Source organism: Sphaerodactylus townsendi, linkage group LG01, assembly GCF_021028975.2.
Source record: "Sphaerodactylus townsendi isolate TG3544 linkage group LG01, MPM_Stown_v2.3, whole genome shotgun sequence".
NCBI lineage: Eukaryota > Metazoa > Chordata > Lepidosauria > Squamata > Sphaerodactylidae > Sphaerodactylus > Sphaerodactylus townsendi.
In genome coordinates, this window is record NC_059425.1 from 75170224 (window position 1) to 75186584 (window position 16361).

At 41.0% G+C, this 16361-nt stretch overlaps 1 protein-coding gene across 3 annotated transcripts in view; it reads right to left on the minus strand.

Moving 5' to 3' along the window:
• Positions 1-4674: 4674 nt before the first annotated feature.
• The window catches only part of RASGRP3 (RAS guanyl releasing protein 3), a 77181-nt gene continuing 65494 nt past the window's right edge, over positions 4675-16361 (minus strand). For all 3 annotated transcript variants that reach the window (XM_048484093.1, XM_048484074.1, XM_048484083.1), the window contains exons 12-17: positions 15584-15699; positions 13658-13805; positions 11693-11729; positions 10267-10392; positions 6908-7272; positions 4675-6049 (exon numbers count right to left, since the gene is read on the minus strand). In XM_048484093.1, the coding sequence (XP_048340050.1) occupies positions 6041-6049; positions 6908-7272; positions 10267-10392; positions 11693-11729; positions 13658-13805; positions 15584-15699 (801 nt within the window). In that variant the 3' untranslated portion in view covers positions 4675-6040. The remainder of the gene's footprint in view (positions 6050-6907; positions 7273-10266; positions 10393-11692; positions 11730-13657; positions 13806-15583; positions 15700-16361) is intronic.

The following is a 16361-nucleotide window of genomic DNA, read 5'->3' on the forward strand; positions in this document are numbered from 1 at the left end:
CGGTAGCACAGTAATAAGCATTGGTCTCACTAACCAAGTACATATCTAAAATACTTATTAACCCCATGCAAGGAGTAATTTTTCCAAAAGTGTTCATCAGTTAATCAGTTTTTATTTATTTACAGTCATTGACCAGCAATATTGCATAGAAATAAAAAAACCAACAAGGAAACAGATAATACAGAGTATTCCTATATCACCTACCACCAATCAGAGATTTCCACACTTTGCTAGTAATATTACAGAACCTGAGGTGGTAGTGTCTTTATCCACAAGCAAACATTTTACTAAGGCATCATCATCACATCTAGGAACTCTAGACAATAAAGTTAAATTTAGGCAGCTCCTAATTTCCCAATAGAATTTACAGTGAAGTAAAATATGAACAATCATCTCTTCGCACCAGAATTGCTAGGGCACAATTGATCCTCCATAGGCAGGTGCTGAAATCTCCCACTAAGCAAGACCAATGGGAGAGCATTACATTGGGCTCTTGAAAAAGCCCAATGAAATTTAAAGAGTGATATATGTTAGATATGCAGCAGTGGAAAATCCCACCCAGGTCTGTAATTGCCCACATGTACTTGGGAGAAGGCCATTTCATTCCAGTAAACAATCAGGGGCTAGGCCAATAGTGAGTTGATTAATTACTTTCTGACTCCAAGAAGGTTGTGGATTGACTGCAGGTGGAAGGTGGATTTCAACCAATAGTACAGTGATGGCGAACCTTTTTGAGACCGAGTGTCCAAATAGCAACCCAAAACCTACTTATTTATCGCAAAGTGCCAAAGCAAGAATTTAACCTGAATAACTCCCTCGAAGCAGGGGCTAGCCTGCTGTAGCCTCCAGCAAGTCCCACTTGCGCCACTCTGTGCCTCTCTAGCATCTCCGCTGCCTCTGCGCCCCCCCCCCCCCCGGGCAGCACAGGCACCAGGCCCGCCAGCCAAGTTCTCCCTGCTCGCTGAGGTGCACGCACATCAAGTCCAGCGGCCCAAGCCAGCCTAGATGTGTGTGTGTGTGGGGGGGGCAATTCCTCCCCACATGATGAACTCTGTGCGCGTGTGCCCACAGAGAGGGCTCTGAGTGCCACCTCTGGCACCTGTGCCATAGGTTCGCCACCACTGCAATAGTAGATTATAATTACCTGGGCCCTAGCCTCTACTATTGGTAACGCAGCCTCCTGCCGAAGGACTGTATTAGGAGTGCAGTTTGGAGCATTGCATAGGGCCCTGAGTAATTCTGTCTGAATTCTCTCTGGGAGTAAAATTAGTGTAGGAGTCTATATATGAGGTGAAATAGTGATTTAGCCAGGTATAATTTGATAGCAGCAGGAATAAATTCACTGCCTTTGGCATGGTAGAATTTTAATTAGCCACTGTGCAGTTTTGCATGGAGTCTGCTACCACTTTGATATGAGCTGTGTGTCTTCCATTGTACTGGAGAACCACACTTTTTTTTTACCTTGCTATTAGAGCAGATAATTTTTGTTTTGGCCTAGTTAATAACCAGGTGTTCCTTGACAATGCAATTCCTCTTGACTTCCAAGACTTTTAGTTATCAAGTGAGTCTATTCAGAATCCTATTGAAGTCTGTTGAACAGGCTTTACTCTCAGGAAAGTATTTTACTTATTTTATTAAGGTTTAATAGCCATACACCAAAAGGGAAATCTTTTTAGAATTGCGCTATAGTATTTAAGCAATCTCTTACTCAGACTTCCTTCAGGAACAGGCTTCTGAATATGGTAGGTTTAGCAACCAAAGGGGGAAATTTGGTTTTGTGAGCTTATATACTGTAACTGAGGCTCAAAGGTGTGATTTTTTAAAAAAGTATGTGGTACATAGCAAGGAAATGTGCTTAAATTTTCTCTTCATACCCTACCTTTTAGAACTTGGCTATAAACATGAGGTACTTGTGGGAGAGATGGCTAAAGAAGAATGAAGACTTTTACCAACCCCTTCTTCAAGGCACTGCATATGAAACAGTTCATGTAATATAAATTATGAATCAAACGCCACATACATACTTTTCTATAGTGGGATACCAATGTTGTGCAATGAAAGGTGGTAAATACGGAACATACCTTAAGACCAGAGGGGGAAAAAGCCTTTGGTACCGTAGTAGCTTATATATTTATTATGACATAAGCTGCCATGCCTGAATGTCCTCTTCATCAGATGCAGGAAGTATGCCTTTGGATGGCAGATTATATTTCTCTTATAATAACGCTGGGCAAACACTTGGCATTGAGCAAGGAGTTGGACTAGATGGCCTGTATGGCCCCTTCCAACTCTATGATTCTACACCATTTCTGTACATGTACACATTGCAAACACACGCACACACTGTGTTTACTTGACAATGAATGTAAGCCAGTCCCTCTAAATATTAAACACCAAAGATGTTTTTTTGGTGGGGACAGCTATGACTTGTATTTGAATGAAAGATGACCCTCATTTAGGGGGTGGAAGGTGGCATCCCTGGAAAGAAAACCCCTAGTGCTGCAGTAGAATAACTGCTGTATACATATTTGAGTATACAAATATGAGGTATGGTATACTGCATGTGTTTCGAAAATAATATTTGCCAACTATGGATATACAGTATCCATCTGAAATGGGCTATGGTTCCCGAAACTTATAATGAATCTGTCTGATTATCGTTAAAACATGACACTTATTGAAAATGGCAAGGTTAACTAAATATAAGACATGCACCCATCTAATTATCCCTTAGAGGACATCCAGCACCTCTGAAGAAAACAATGCCACAAACTTCATTTAAAAAGTATTTCTTTACCCAAGAACTACCCAGCTAAGTATACATTAGAGTTAGATTTGTTATTTCTGGTTAAAGTGCTTGAACAAGTGGTTGATAGTACAGTTCCAGATATAAATGAATAAAATTTCTTCTGTTGGCCCACTTCATTCCAGTTTCAAGTTTGATTATGAGATGAAGTTTGCATGGTCACTTGGGTGGATAGAGGTTTGTTTTCCCTGCTGATGATATATGTCTCTCCAAACTTCAGTATGGTAGACTCATGTAATGTAGTAGTTAGAGTTTGGGGATCTGGGCGAACTGGGTTTGAATCCCCACTCTTCCATTGATGCTTGCTGGGTGACTTTGGGCCTGTTGCAGTCTCAATCTAACCTACCCCTAAAGCATGTTGAGAGGATAAACAGGAGGGGATTTATGTGGGCTGTTTTGGGTTCCCATTGGGGATAAAAGCAAGGTATAAAGAGTAGAAAAATCACTTACTCAGCATACCAATTATCTGAGTGTCATGCCACTGGGTTCTGTCTGGCATTAGTGTTGTTTAATTACTTACATTAGATCCTTATGTAAGATTATCAGGGCTTTTTGGATGGGTGCTGTTAGTACGCGCATGATCCCCATTTCTATGTATCTTAAATTTTATTTATCACGTTTATACCCTGCTTATCTCCTCAATGGGCCAAAAGGCCTACATTACTCTTCTCTCCTTTTAGGGACAATGTCTGTGACTGGTCCCAGTGAGTTTAAGTTCCCAAGTGCAGTTATCCCCATTCTGAATCAGTCCGGCTTTCACGGCCAAGTTATGAATGGAAAATACATTAAAAAACTCTATCCAGATAAGGTGGAGGTCGTGCTGGATGGACAAGCCAGTGTTCTGCAGGGGACAGATCTACCTCTTCTGGTGTAGTGATTAGGAGTGTTGGACTAGTATCTGGAAAACCCACAGTCAAGCCCCCATTGTGCCATGGAAGCACAATGGGTGACCTTGGACCTATCACTTTGTCAGTCTAAACTACCTCATGGGGTTGTAGTTGTGAGGCTAAAATGGAGATGAGAACAATGAAAGCCACTCTGAGTTCCCACTGGGGAGAACAGTGGGGTACAAATGAACTAAAAGAAACAATTCTTGATGGTTTGAAGGTGAGATCACATTACATGAAGTGTTTAGAAGTGTTGCTGGAAACTCAATTGTTGTTTGAAAATAATGTATATGTAGCAGCAAGAAAGGCATGCGGTTAATTGTGCCTTGTGAATAATTTATACTTGCTTCTATACTCAGTTTCTGACTGTCATGATCCATACTACTGTAACACATTCTGCATGAGCTTAACCTTGAAGATAGTTCACTGGTTTCAGCACCTACATGATATACACCTAACCTAAATTGTGCACATCAGCACCTAAATTGTGCACATCAGCTGTTTGTTTCAGAAGGTAGACATGTTAGTCTGCATTACAACACATAGATTTGGCCAAACTCTCAAAAGTTCATACACTGAGAATCTTGCTGGTTGGTAGGGTCTTATTGGATTCAGATCTAGCTACTCCTGTTGGGTGCAGCAAGTAGATTCAAGTGTATTATAACAATTTTAAAGCCACTGCACTTGCTACTAATTTCCTTTAGGGTTCAATTTGGGGGGTTATGACCTTTAAAGTCTTATATAGCTGAGGGGCCACCTCTCATGGTATAGATCCATCTGAACTTTAAGATCAGCTCTGCCATTTTTGTATTGTCAAAGGCTTTCACAGCCAGAATCACTAGGCTGTTATAGGTTTTCTGGGTTGTATGGCCATGTTCCAGTAGTATTTTCTCCTGTTGTTTCACCTGCATCTGTGGCTGGCAACTTCAGAGGATCCTGTGAAGATGCCAGCCACAGATGCAGGTGAAATGTCAAGGAGAACATACTACTAGAGCATGGCCATACAACTCAGAAAACCCACAACATCCTGCCATTTTTATTTGTTGGCTCCATTCCACTTCAAAGTGCAGTTGGGGCAAGTGAGAGAATGGTATTTTCAGTTATAGCTCAACAACTGTGGAATGAAATGCAAACACTTTCAACCAAACTGGCTTTTAGAAAAGGCTGCAAGGCATGGATAACTTTAAGAAGACTGATTGGGTTATGTTTGATGAAACAACATTTTTGAAGATTTTAACTATTATTGTTAATCTTGTATTGATGGTGAATTGTATGTGTTTTCAGCCACCCTCAGCAGAGGGTGGAAGAGCAGAATATATAAAGAACACCTTTAAGCAGCTGAATCACAGCAAACTGAATACACTGTTGTTGCACTACCATAATAAGCCATGGCTTCATGCATTATATCACAGATGGCCAGTGTGAAAGAGAGAGCACTGAGCTAGATAAAATGTCAGTTTGTGCTAGTAAATATTTGTATGAGGGTATATTTCATCAAACATTCTCCAGCCCAGCTTTTATTGTGACATTTAATGTCAATGAAATCCAGTTTTGTTTTATTTAGATAACAACCAGTATGCTGAAATATATTTTTAGAAATGAAGCCTAAATTTTAAGGTGTAGTGCATTATTACTTTGTCATACTAAATATTAGTGGACAGATCTTTTCCTACTAATTCCTTAAACAGCCCAAAGCACAACATTACCAGGATTCCACAAGTCTTTCCACATCTAATTGATATTTGGAATGACCTCATTTAATAATCCTGTTTTTGTAATATCTAATTAACAGACCAGTAGCCTATCACATATTTAAGGGAAGATGGAGAAAGCTTCTAATATTTTTTTGCAAAAATGGGAGGGTATACTAAAGATTGAATCAAAATAGGTCTGTAGAGGACACTGTGGGAGAAACTCTTGAGCTCTGTTGCTTTTCAAAGGATGCCAACTTGTGATGTAGCTGCAAACCCCAGACAAAGAATGTACACATCAGAACATGCAGCACTAACAAACTTTTTTGGTGCACACATGTCTTGATCCTTCAAGCATGATAGTTGTGATAATTCTAGAAACCACTGTGTCTTGGGTAGTAGTGAAATTGTGCACATCAGCTTCCATGCCCTCTCTGCAAATAGATACAAAAACCCTTAGACAGTCCAGAGCTATAACTTTCTTTTTATCTGTGAAGGACTGATCAAATTATTTTAACTGTGCGAAAAAATAATTGGAGCATTCATTCAGCTGTTAAATTTCTGGCACAGGCAAAAGAAGAAATATCTGCTGAATGTAATAATGGCATGATATTCCAGCATGTCTTGAATGGTCTTCCATCTTTTGCAACAGCAGATCAGCTGTCCTGTAATAAATCAAAAGGCAGGGTTTACAGCCATCGTTTATTTGCTACAAAGGGCATCAACATAGTTTGTTTGGTATGCCTGCTTGCTCTCCTCCAGCTCCCCTCAAAAAATGGAGCATCATTAAAGCTTTGGGACCTGAGAAACCTTGAAGCAAACTTGATTCCCAGTGATGCTTGAATGCAGCTCCACAGTGTTTATCCCCCTCCCCCCTCCCCTCTCCACAGCTTCTTCTCAAACTGACAAGCCTTAATTGTGTACATGCACAAGGGAGAGAGGGAAAGTGACCAAGGATGTGAGCACTGTACACAAACAATGTTTGTGCCCAAATCTCAGTTGTCTGGTGATGTCTGAATGCAGTCTCTGTATTCTATTGATATAGACAGGCCCACATGATCCAAGAGCCCATCAATTGAACCAGTACTTACGCATGGCTGATTCACACTGCAAGGATTGCATCCTTGAATGCTATGCTGAGCAGAGGAGAGTTTTTCTTAAGACAAGGCAAGGGGACAAGGCAAGACTAGCACTCACATGTTAGTTTTTTGTGTGTAGGAAGGTTTTTGTTTTTAATTTTGGAGCATATGGACATGTAGTCTGAAATTTTACAGTGAGAATTGGACAAAGTGATTCTGCTGAGTTTATAAGGAGTTCGTTCAGAACATGTACACCAGGTGGTTGCTGAATATGTATTAAATATGATGGCAATAAATTCAGTATGCAAAACAAATGAAGCTCCCAAAGACCTATTATGGATCTGACTGTTATTCTCAATCTCTTAATTCTGAAACGGAAACGATATTGTAAAACTAGGGGGCAGGGGAGATTCCCAGCTATGGCTAAACAATAATATCTCTTACCTCCATGTCTTGCCTTTCTAGAAGAGAATCTGTTCCATTCTGATCTGGTACATGTGCTGTAGATGCTACTTCCGTATTTATACTGGACTCAACACTGGGCTTTTCATTCTCCCATTTAGCAAACCCTTTATTCTTTCCAGATTTTCCATGGAACCTGGACTTCATTTTGGGGAATGTATGTGATCCAGAATCGCCCCAACCTGGTTCGTGCCACAGAGGGTCTGTCTGGGTTGCTTGGCTGGTGGTTCCCCGTTGTAGACGTACAGAAATCTTGCGAGAAGAGCCAGTCACCAGTGTAATTGCTCTGCTGTCTATATACTGATTTCGTGGAGTAACGCTGGGAAAATGAAAGACTTCATCTTGGACTAAAAAAGGAGGCACAAATAATTTCACTTTGTAACATGAGTAGGAGTGCCAGATATATAATGTTGGACTGGACTGGACAGAACATGGAGCAAAGAAGGACACAGAAGTCCTTGGTTTCAATTTCCCTTCATCAAAGGTCTATTTTGCACACACAGCTGATGAACTTTAGTATTCTAAAAAATCGTCTGAAATCATGAAGGTGCAGGCTCTGTACTTTTCTCTGCACCAGGGATTTTAATAGAACTAATACTGAATGACTAAGAATATCCCAATGAAGTCTGCAGCTAGAAACAGAACTGTAAGATGCTTAAAGGTTATCTGAACAAACGAATGGCTGTGAAGTACCACCATAAGCCACCAGCCTAGATCAAGAGTATATGAAGTGCAGCATTCCTTTACAGCAGAGCTGTACTATTTTCACTTGCTTCTCTTTTTTTCTGACACGCTACAGCCTGTGTCCTATAGGCTCTCCTCTCTTTGGGATGGGTCAGTATGAAGGATCTTATCTCACAGGAGGAATTAAATTAGAGGAACTTCAAGTTCCCTCCAGCTATATCATGATGTAGGGAGAAACTTGCCTCATATGCTGCTGTATGAGATCAATTTTTCCCTTGTGATGAATAACAGCTTTCAGTAGATTCCTATATTTGGATTTATTTGAGAATAACTTTAAGGGCAATCCTCTGAAAAAGTGGGCTGAGAATGGCACTTCTAGCCAAAATATCCTCCCAGGCAGACAGATGGAATCCCGTGCTGAAATGGCTCTCTTCCATGATCAGCTGTCTTGCTTATTTCAGGACACTATACTTGAAGGTACAGGAGACAAAGGCCCAGTTCATAGAGCAAAATGGGTTCGCAGATAACCTCTCTCTTAATCCACAGCTGATCTCCCACAAGCTCTCCGAAGAGCCAGTTGGGTTCTGATACCTGAATTAAACTACACGGGGAGATAAGCACCTGAAGAGAGAAGCCACATGAAGGGAGAAGGGCAGCACAACCAGGAGTGGTTTATCTTACCTGTGACTCCTTTTGCTCTAAAAAACCAAATTTCATTCCTCTTCCCTTTGCTATGTCATTGGGGCAGATCTGAATTCAAACAAATGGTTCTGCCTGCATCACATGTAATGTGAGCCTGAGTTCCCCTGCCCCATATATGATGGCTATTATTTGATGTCTGACTTGTGCAAAAGTGGTACAGATGAAAGTGACACAAGGTTGAAATGACACAGCTGTAACATACACAGCTACCTACTATCCTACTAAATGTAATCACAAATTTATTTATTTATTTATTTATTTATTTATTTATTTATTTAATTTCATTTTTAAACCGCCCTCCCCCGAAGGGCTCAGGGCGGTGTACAAATGAACTGTTATTAAGTGGAAAGCATGCTATTAAGGTTTTCAAATGATGGGTGCTAACACATCAGTCAACTGTTATGGAAGCAAACCAGGGTGATATTCCTACAGGATAGATATCTGGTTCAGATATTAGGAAATATAATAGTTCCATGTATTGAGACCTTTTGCTGCTGTGGTTCAAAGTGGCTTGAAATGGGGCTTAGTGACATCCATACTTCCATGGTAACACAAGAATGGGGGCTTGTAGAGGATATTCCATCAAGATCATTCCAGGAAATTTTGTGGGCTAGAGCAGGGGTCCCCAAACTATGGCCCGGGGGCCAAATGTGGCCCCCTGAAAGCAATTATCCGGCCCCCCAGGCATGGCAGCAATGACTCCATTCATGTGCAGTGGGGGCTCGAGGGAGAGGAGGAACCAGCCCCAACAGCGGTTGATATGGGGTGCGGGTCTGGCGGCACAGGAGGGTTTCCCACTGGGTTGTTGTGCTTGCAGTCGCTTGTCTGCCTTCAGGCCCCCCACAACCCGAGAATGGGGCTACCCACCTCTGCCCCTGCCAACAAGGCCAGCTGAAAGCAAACAGGGTGATCTTCACCCCCCACCCTGTGGGACCAGCTGGTAGGCGGCGAATGGGTTTCCGTGGCTTTGACTGTTGGGTCTGCTGGAGGGAAAACAGAGCTCTGGATATACCCGCGGCCTTCGGGGTCTGCCAGATCGGCTCCCTTGGGCTCCTGGGCTCCTTTCTCCCCAGCCAGCCTGTGCAACAAGGCAATGCCCACAGGTCTGCTCTTTTTCTGTGACTGGAGTTGCTGCTTTCTAAACATTGCTGATCACAGGCAGGAGACATATTTGTGGATACTACCTCTATGTAAGAATAGCCAACCTCTAGGGGAAGCCTGGAGATATCTCAGAATTACAGCGGACCTCCAGGTGACAGAGATAAATTCCTAGAGAAAATGACTACTTTGGACGATGGACTCCCCACCCCACCCTGCCTTTCTCAGATTGCACCCCCAAATCTCCATGAATTTTCTGACCCAGAGTTGGAAACCTTACATGTGGCAATGCCTGCTCCGCCCTTCCCTCTCCGCTACTCCATGTGTTGCTCTCAGGCTTTCTTGTTCCGCTCTTCCACTGCCATTAAGGCATCAGCCAGGCTAGCGAATCGCTTGCTGGCTGCTAGGGAGGAAAGAACCCAGGAAGATACCTGATCCTGGGTTAGATGTAATGCTTCATTGGGAAAGTTCTGCTTTTTTTTTTTTTACAGGGGAAGGTATTCCACAGCCTCCCCAACAATATTTGGAGCCCACCCTGTATTTGACATACCTTGGTCACTGTTCTAAAAATAGACCATGACAGAAAGGCTGAAAGGTGAAATCAAGCATTTTACAATCATTTGTGCATAGGAATTTGTTCATAGTTTTTTTTTCTTTTTTTTTTTAGTCCAGAAGCCCCACTCCAACAGCGTCTTGAGGTGGAGCAAGTGAACTGGCCCCCTGTTTAAAAAGTTTGGGGACCCCTGGGCTAGAGTAATAAGGGTAACATTGGATACCCATGATGGTATCTTTTTTTGTGACTGCAATGGCAGATACAGCTCAACAAGCCATCAGTGAGATACACCACTTTTTCTTACCTGCTGGCATTGATGGACTATTAGGTAGAGAACCATGGTTGTTTCTTAGCGAGGTCCCTCTGACAAACTTCCTGCAGGCCAGAACAAGCAGATCTCTGCACTGTTTATGGCAATTGGCACCACAATCTGAAAACAATGGCCAGAGAACATAAGAGTAGTTCTCAAAAGATATAAAATCTGAAATATGCAAAAGCTTTAATAAGAAAATCTCAGAGACATTTTGAAGTAATTGATGCAGATACTACCAGGAATATGAAATGTTATATTGGAAGAGTCATTAGAGCTGACATTTATCTATTTCTAAGGAACTATGGGAGAGTGTCACTGCTCATTGCTGCAACCATAGCAGTAGCTGTGATCTGAACCTGGAGATGCTGACAGGTACAAATACAATGGAGGAGAAAGACAAGCCTTGCTGAAGGCGAGGAGGGGACACCTGTATGGTTGGAGCCCTATAAGAGAATGTCACTTGTGGGCAGAGCCGTATGGGAGGCAAATGGCGCTCGGAGACAACTCCATCTCTGGGCATACCCTTGTACCCCCCTCAGGGGCGGGAATCGGGGACTGAGCCCAGCCCCCAGCCCCTGCCCCTGGCCTCCATGCAGGCCTGAAAGGTGGAAAACCCAGCTTTTAAAGGCACGAAGGCTGGGGATGGGGCTCAAGGGCATGGCCCTGCCCCCGAGCCCTACTCCCCATCTCCATGCTCTTAAATGGATGTCCCTGACTGGAAGGCTGGCTTCTGCCTCCCCAGGCTCTGGGGAGGGCAGAAGCCAGGCTGCAGGGAGCCTGGCAGAACAGAGCACTGCTCTGGGGTACCCACCAGTCACAGGGTGGACCTTCAGTGACCCCCACATGACTGAAAGGTGTGCGCATGGGAATACCCATGTCCCTGTACCATTGATGGTACAGTCCTGCTTGTGGGGTGGGGAAGTATGAACTGGAGTAAAAAGAGCTAACTATGTCACATGAGCTTCCTAGAGAATTGATCTGTCAAATTTGGTAGGATTTGTCTTTAGTTTAACAATCTCAGCACAAATATAGACCAGTGCTCTGAGACAGAAAATCAGGATATGGTTCAGACAAAAATGCTTTTAAGTTCCAAGCTATTCAGCCATTGGCTTAACTCCACTTTCAATAAATGAACCCTAGAAATGCTTAGCTTCAACTGGAACATATCATTACTTGCTAAAAGCACACAGCCAGAGAAAGTCTGAAGTATATATGTTTTAAACAAAGTGAAAAGTGGACATGAATTAACTACTGAGGAATGAAACTAGTTTCTGGGTGTAGAGGTGATGAAATAACATCCCAGTTTAATGAAAAGGGGCAAGTGGAGGAAAACATTGTTCCTTTGTCAATAATTAATGGTGCAAATAGCAGGAATATCGATGTCTTAGAATCAAACGCCATGCATGATTTACAGTACCTTTGCATTTGTAACCTTGCTTGATTATGCCCCAGAGCTGCAATTAAAGACAAAAGTAACACAAAAGAAAGTCAGAAGGCATTCACCCTCATTATGAAGGTAGGGACAACAGTTACAAAAACGCAAACAGGATACAACAGCTCTCAACACCCTTCCTGTCAGATAGAGCTATCCATTCAGCTGTGAGGCTCAAGGCAGCTAATTTGTGCAGCTGTTTCCATGACCTACAAATGGGGCACCACATGACAAGTGGAGAATAGTATGGATTCCAAACAGTACCATTTTTCAGTTGGTTGGAATGAATCAGTATAAGCAATCTTGGCTAGTTTCATGCAATCTATTTAAGCCTTTGAAATACACCTATTTTTGCAGTTCCTGGACACAACATGGAAATTTGGCTTCTAAAGATAAAATCGCAGTTAGATTTTCAAAAGAGATTGTATCTGAATCCATTTTCTTCATTTATATCATTGTACATTCTTTTTTGCCTCTCATTTGAAATTATGCTATTTGGCATATTTAAAAGTTCCTTATTACAAATTCTATCCAAATAAATGTTTTTTAATGTTGTCATTACTTGCAACATAATTTTGAGTAACATACGTGGAAGCAGAAAACATTCATAAAATTAAGAAGTTCATTTTTTAATTGGATTACAGTTTGGTTGTTGCAGTGGTTTAAAATTTGTTATTGTCAAATCATATCAGTTTGATTTTCATTTGATCTTTTGTTCAAAAGCATTACTACGAGTATGGTAAAAAACCCAATAACTTTTCATAGAACAGATTTTACAGTGGTTTCAAAATATATTTGGACATGAAGTGAATCATAGAGAAATCTAATACCTTTTGGATTCAAACCTTTTCAGTATTTACTATGGGTCAAACTAATCACAACACTCACAAACATGTTAATTATGAAAAGTCTGCAATTCTGTAGAAGAATAAAGTGATGAAAATACTGATTAATCATCTGTCCCTTTTTTGATTAACTAATAAGTTGATTACTTATTTTAAAAATTCTTATCATGAAAGCCTCAGTATATTTTGAGATGCTGTCAATTTATAAGTTGTCAAAAGGAAAGGCTTGGTTTTTTCCATCTTTCCTTACAACAATCAAACAGTATAAATAGCTTTAAAACAACATAAACACAAATAACAAATAATATAAAATATTAACATTAAAATATTAAGCTATCAAAATACATAGCACCAATTTTTAACAAAACATCCCAAACTTGTGAATTACATTCCAGAAGCCAACCAAAACAATTTGGACTTGCATGCTCTAAGGAAACTAAATAAGTCCAGCAAGGTACAGGTGTCATCTGAGTGCATTCCACAATGTAGTGGCCACAACTCTGGAAGCCCTTTTCCTGCTGACAGCTAACTGAGCCATCTTGGGGCCAGGCACTTCCAGGTTCCCCTAGAGAATGACCAAAGGGAGCATGAGGGGTAGCAATGGGAGAGGCAATCCCATAGGTATAAAGTTCTCAGACTGTTAAAGGCTTTAAAGGCTAACACCAACATGAAAAGTCATGGGGCTATACACAGTAGCTGCTGCAATGAATTCTTCCCACTCACATTATGAGGGATGTATTGTATCTGGTTTAGGCTGTGAACATTAGGTGGGACTTATCTCTGCTGAAAGCAGAAGTTGACTACTGAACAGTGGTTTTTATTCAGCAGCATGAACTATTGTGTGTAAAAACAGAACAAAAGTTTATTCTATGCTTGTATATCACTTGCCTTGTACCATTGGTTTTTTTGTAACCATCTAGTGAAGCTCCATGCACTAAAATCCCATTTAAATCAGTGAACGGTTTAAGAACAGTTAAACTTTTGTTGGGTTGTGGCATTTACATCTAAGATGTCACCTGGATTGATTGACTGAATTAGGGCAGGATGCGAACAATAAAATATAACATAGCCCATATACCACAGTACTGTCCCATCATATACTTACAAATCCAGCACAATGCTCACAGAAAGTTGGCTTGAGATAGGTCATTTCCTGGAAATTATGAATGAAACCTGGTCCCATTTTACATTGTAGTTGAGATTTGGCCCTCAGAAAATAAGCCATCATTTCTTCTTTGCTTATAAGGCCATCCCTATAAAAATACAGGGAAGAAGGGGAAAATATATTAGTATGCAGGTACTTTGACTGGGGCCATCACATCTCCCGCTTCAGAAAATGGTACATGGTAATTAAAAAAACCCCACTGAAAATTGAATACTTTGACCTACAGAATTTGAATCAAAGTGAGTTCCATCTGAAGAGATCATCCATTGTTACTGAATTAAAGTTCTGTTTGGTACAATTCTAATACTTTCCCAGAACACATATAGAGCGAATGTGGTGTCGAGGTTAAAGGATTAGTCTGAGACGGGAGTCCAAATCGTTACTCAGCCATGAAGCTCACTGAGTGACCTTGGGCCATTTAGCTTTTCTCAATCTAACATCCTTCACCAGGACATTGTGAGGACAATATGGGAACCACTCTCCCTGGAGAGTAGGTAGGATACAATGAATGATGTCATTTTACACATTCACAGTTTCAATCCCTGGGGACAGTTTTGAGAGGTTGTAGAGGATAATCATCAGCTGACTCCAGATATATCAATATAGAATTAAATAAACATGTTACACAGAATCCATCCAAACAATTATATCCTCTTCCAATTTATGAGCATCCTGATACTTTTGAAAAGCTGTGAGTTTAAACAAAGTGGAAAAATCCTTAATTTACCCCAACTATTCTCCCTGCTCAGGAATAATTTTTTGTTTCCAAACCTTCCCTAAGACAAGTCTAGCAGCATCTAGGAAATGTGGAAACCCCATGCTCAGCCTATTCCTGTCCAAACAGCAACCATGCCCCAAACAACAGCAACCATGCCCCAAAATTTTTGGTTGCAAGGGGCAGGCCCACCACATACGGAAGAATTCAAAACCAACTTTACCATCAGTTTTGCCTGGCATTTACTCAGTGATCACCTCCTTCTTGTTTATTTCTTGAAGTAATTTACAATTGGTTTCAAACTGATTTTATGATAGTTTTATAATGTTCTGCTTTAGTTCGTAGCTTTGGTGGGCTTGATCAGGCCGAAAGGGAAATATAAATTCAATAGATGCATACACACATGCTGACTAACTGACAGATGGACAGACAAAATAAATATACAGCCCTCCTTCCTTGAGACTTACTATTTCAGAATGTAAATGGTTGCATTCTTGCTTGAATAATGCCCTGTGTAAGAAACTGCCTGACCATGTAAGTCTAGTAAGACATGGAAAAGAACTCTAGTCAATTTTCTCCCTGTCACCATCATTTTCTATGTGCAGGGAGATTGTTTTTCATATATCAGGGAGGACTGAAACATGCAGTCACATACTGGCATTTCTGAGTAGTACTTTTGGACAGGCCAAAGGAATTCCTGGATACAAAATTGAATTCTAAGTTTACAGTTTTACATACCACAGAATAAGAACTTTATAATTCAAACTGATTCTTATTCAATGCTCTCAAGTCTTTCTGGTTTGGATGCAAGTTTAATCCCCCATTTTGACCAATGATTCAGATTGAAATATTCAGGTTATGAAAAATTCAGTGAACACAATGCAACTTCATCTGATAACCAGCCTCCTCCTGTAGATGCCTCCTAAAGCCCAGGAGAACTAAATTCAGATACTGAATCATCCACATACTGATCTCCACCTTGGGAAAATTGCCCTCCTCCAGGTTTATGTAAAATGGGCATATTAGTCACCATCACATGGGGTTGTTGCAAGGATGATGGAGAAGCCAACTCCAGCTTGCAGCAAGAGAAGCCATGTATGTTCACAGTTTTCTGCATTTGTACATTTGAACAAGGGAATATAATCACTTACTGATCTTTGTCTAATACACAGAATGAGTCCAGAAAAGGAAAATTGGCTGCAATGCTTTCAAAGTCTTCTTGAGAAATGTAACCATCATGGTCATGGTCATAGTTTCTAAAAACAGACTGAAAAAAAGAGAAGGAAATAATACAATGGGAGGAAAAATGCAACAACAAAATCCATCCCTTAAAACTCAAGTCCAGTGGAAACACAGACAATTGCTGAATGAAGAATGCTCCACAAGGTAAGTTTCCCCCATGTTTCAGTCTAGATTTGCATCAAAGCAAACATTCATACCACATTAAAGCTGCAATACTGACCATTTATGCATGTATGATTTACCCTGCGGCTGTTTACTTTGCAGTGGGGTTTTCCCAGTTTTTTTATTTGCATAGGGCTTCTGCTCCTGTGAAGTGTCTCAAGCTGAGTTGATCTGACATTTGGCCTGCCCCCCACTTCCTCACTGTTTCCATGCAACCTCCATTTGGGAAGGTTGCCTGCCATCTTTTTCCCCCTGCCCTCTTTGGTCTAGTTTTGGTCTAGTTTAGTTTGCTAAACCATGTCAATTTCTTGTTAATTTTAAGATCTATCACTCCATTGATAAGATCTTCAGCATGGAAAAAGAAGTCCTTCTGTTCCTTTTGAAATGGGGGCCTAAATTCCAGACCTTTTATCCATGTAATTGTACCTCTCCATTCTGCATTGGTTAGACCTCTGCTGGAATATTGTGTGCAGTTCTGGCCACCACAATTCAAGAAGGATATTGACAAGCAGGAATGGGTCCAGA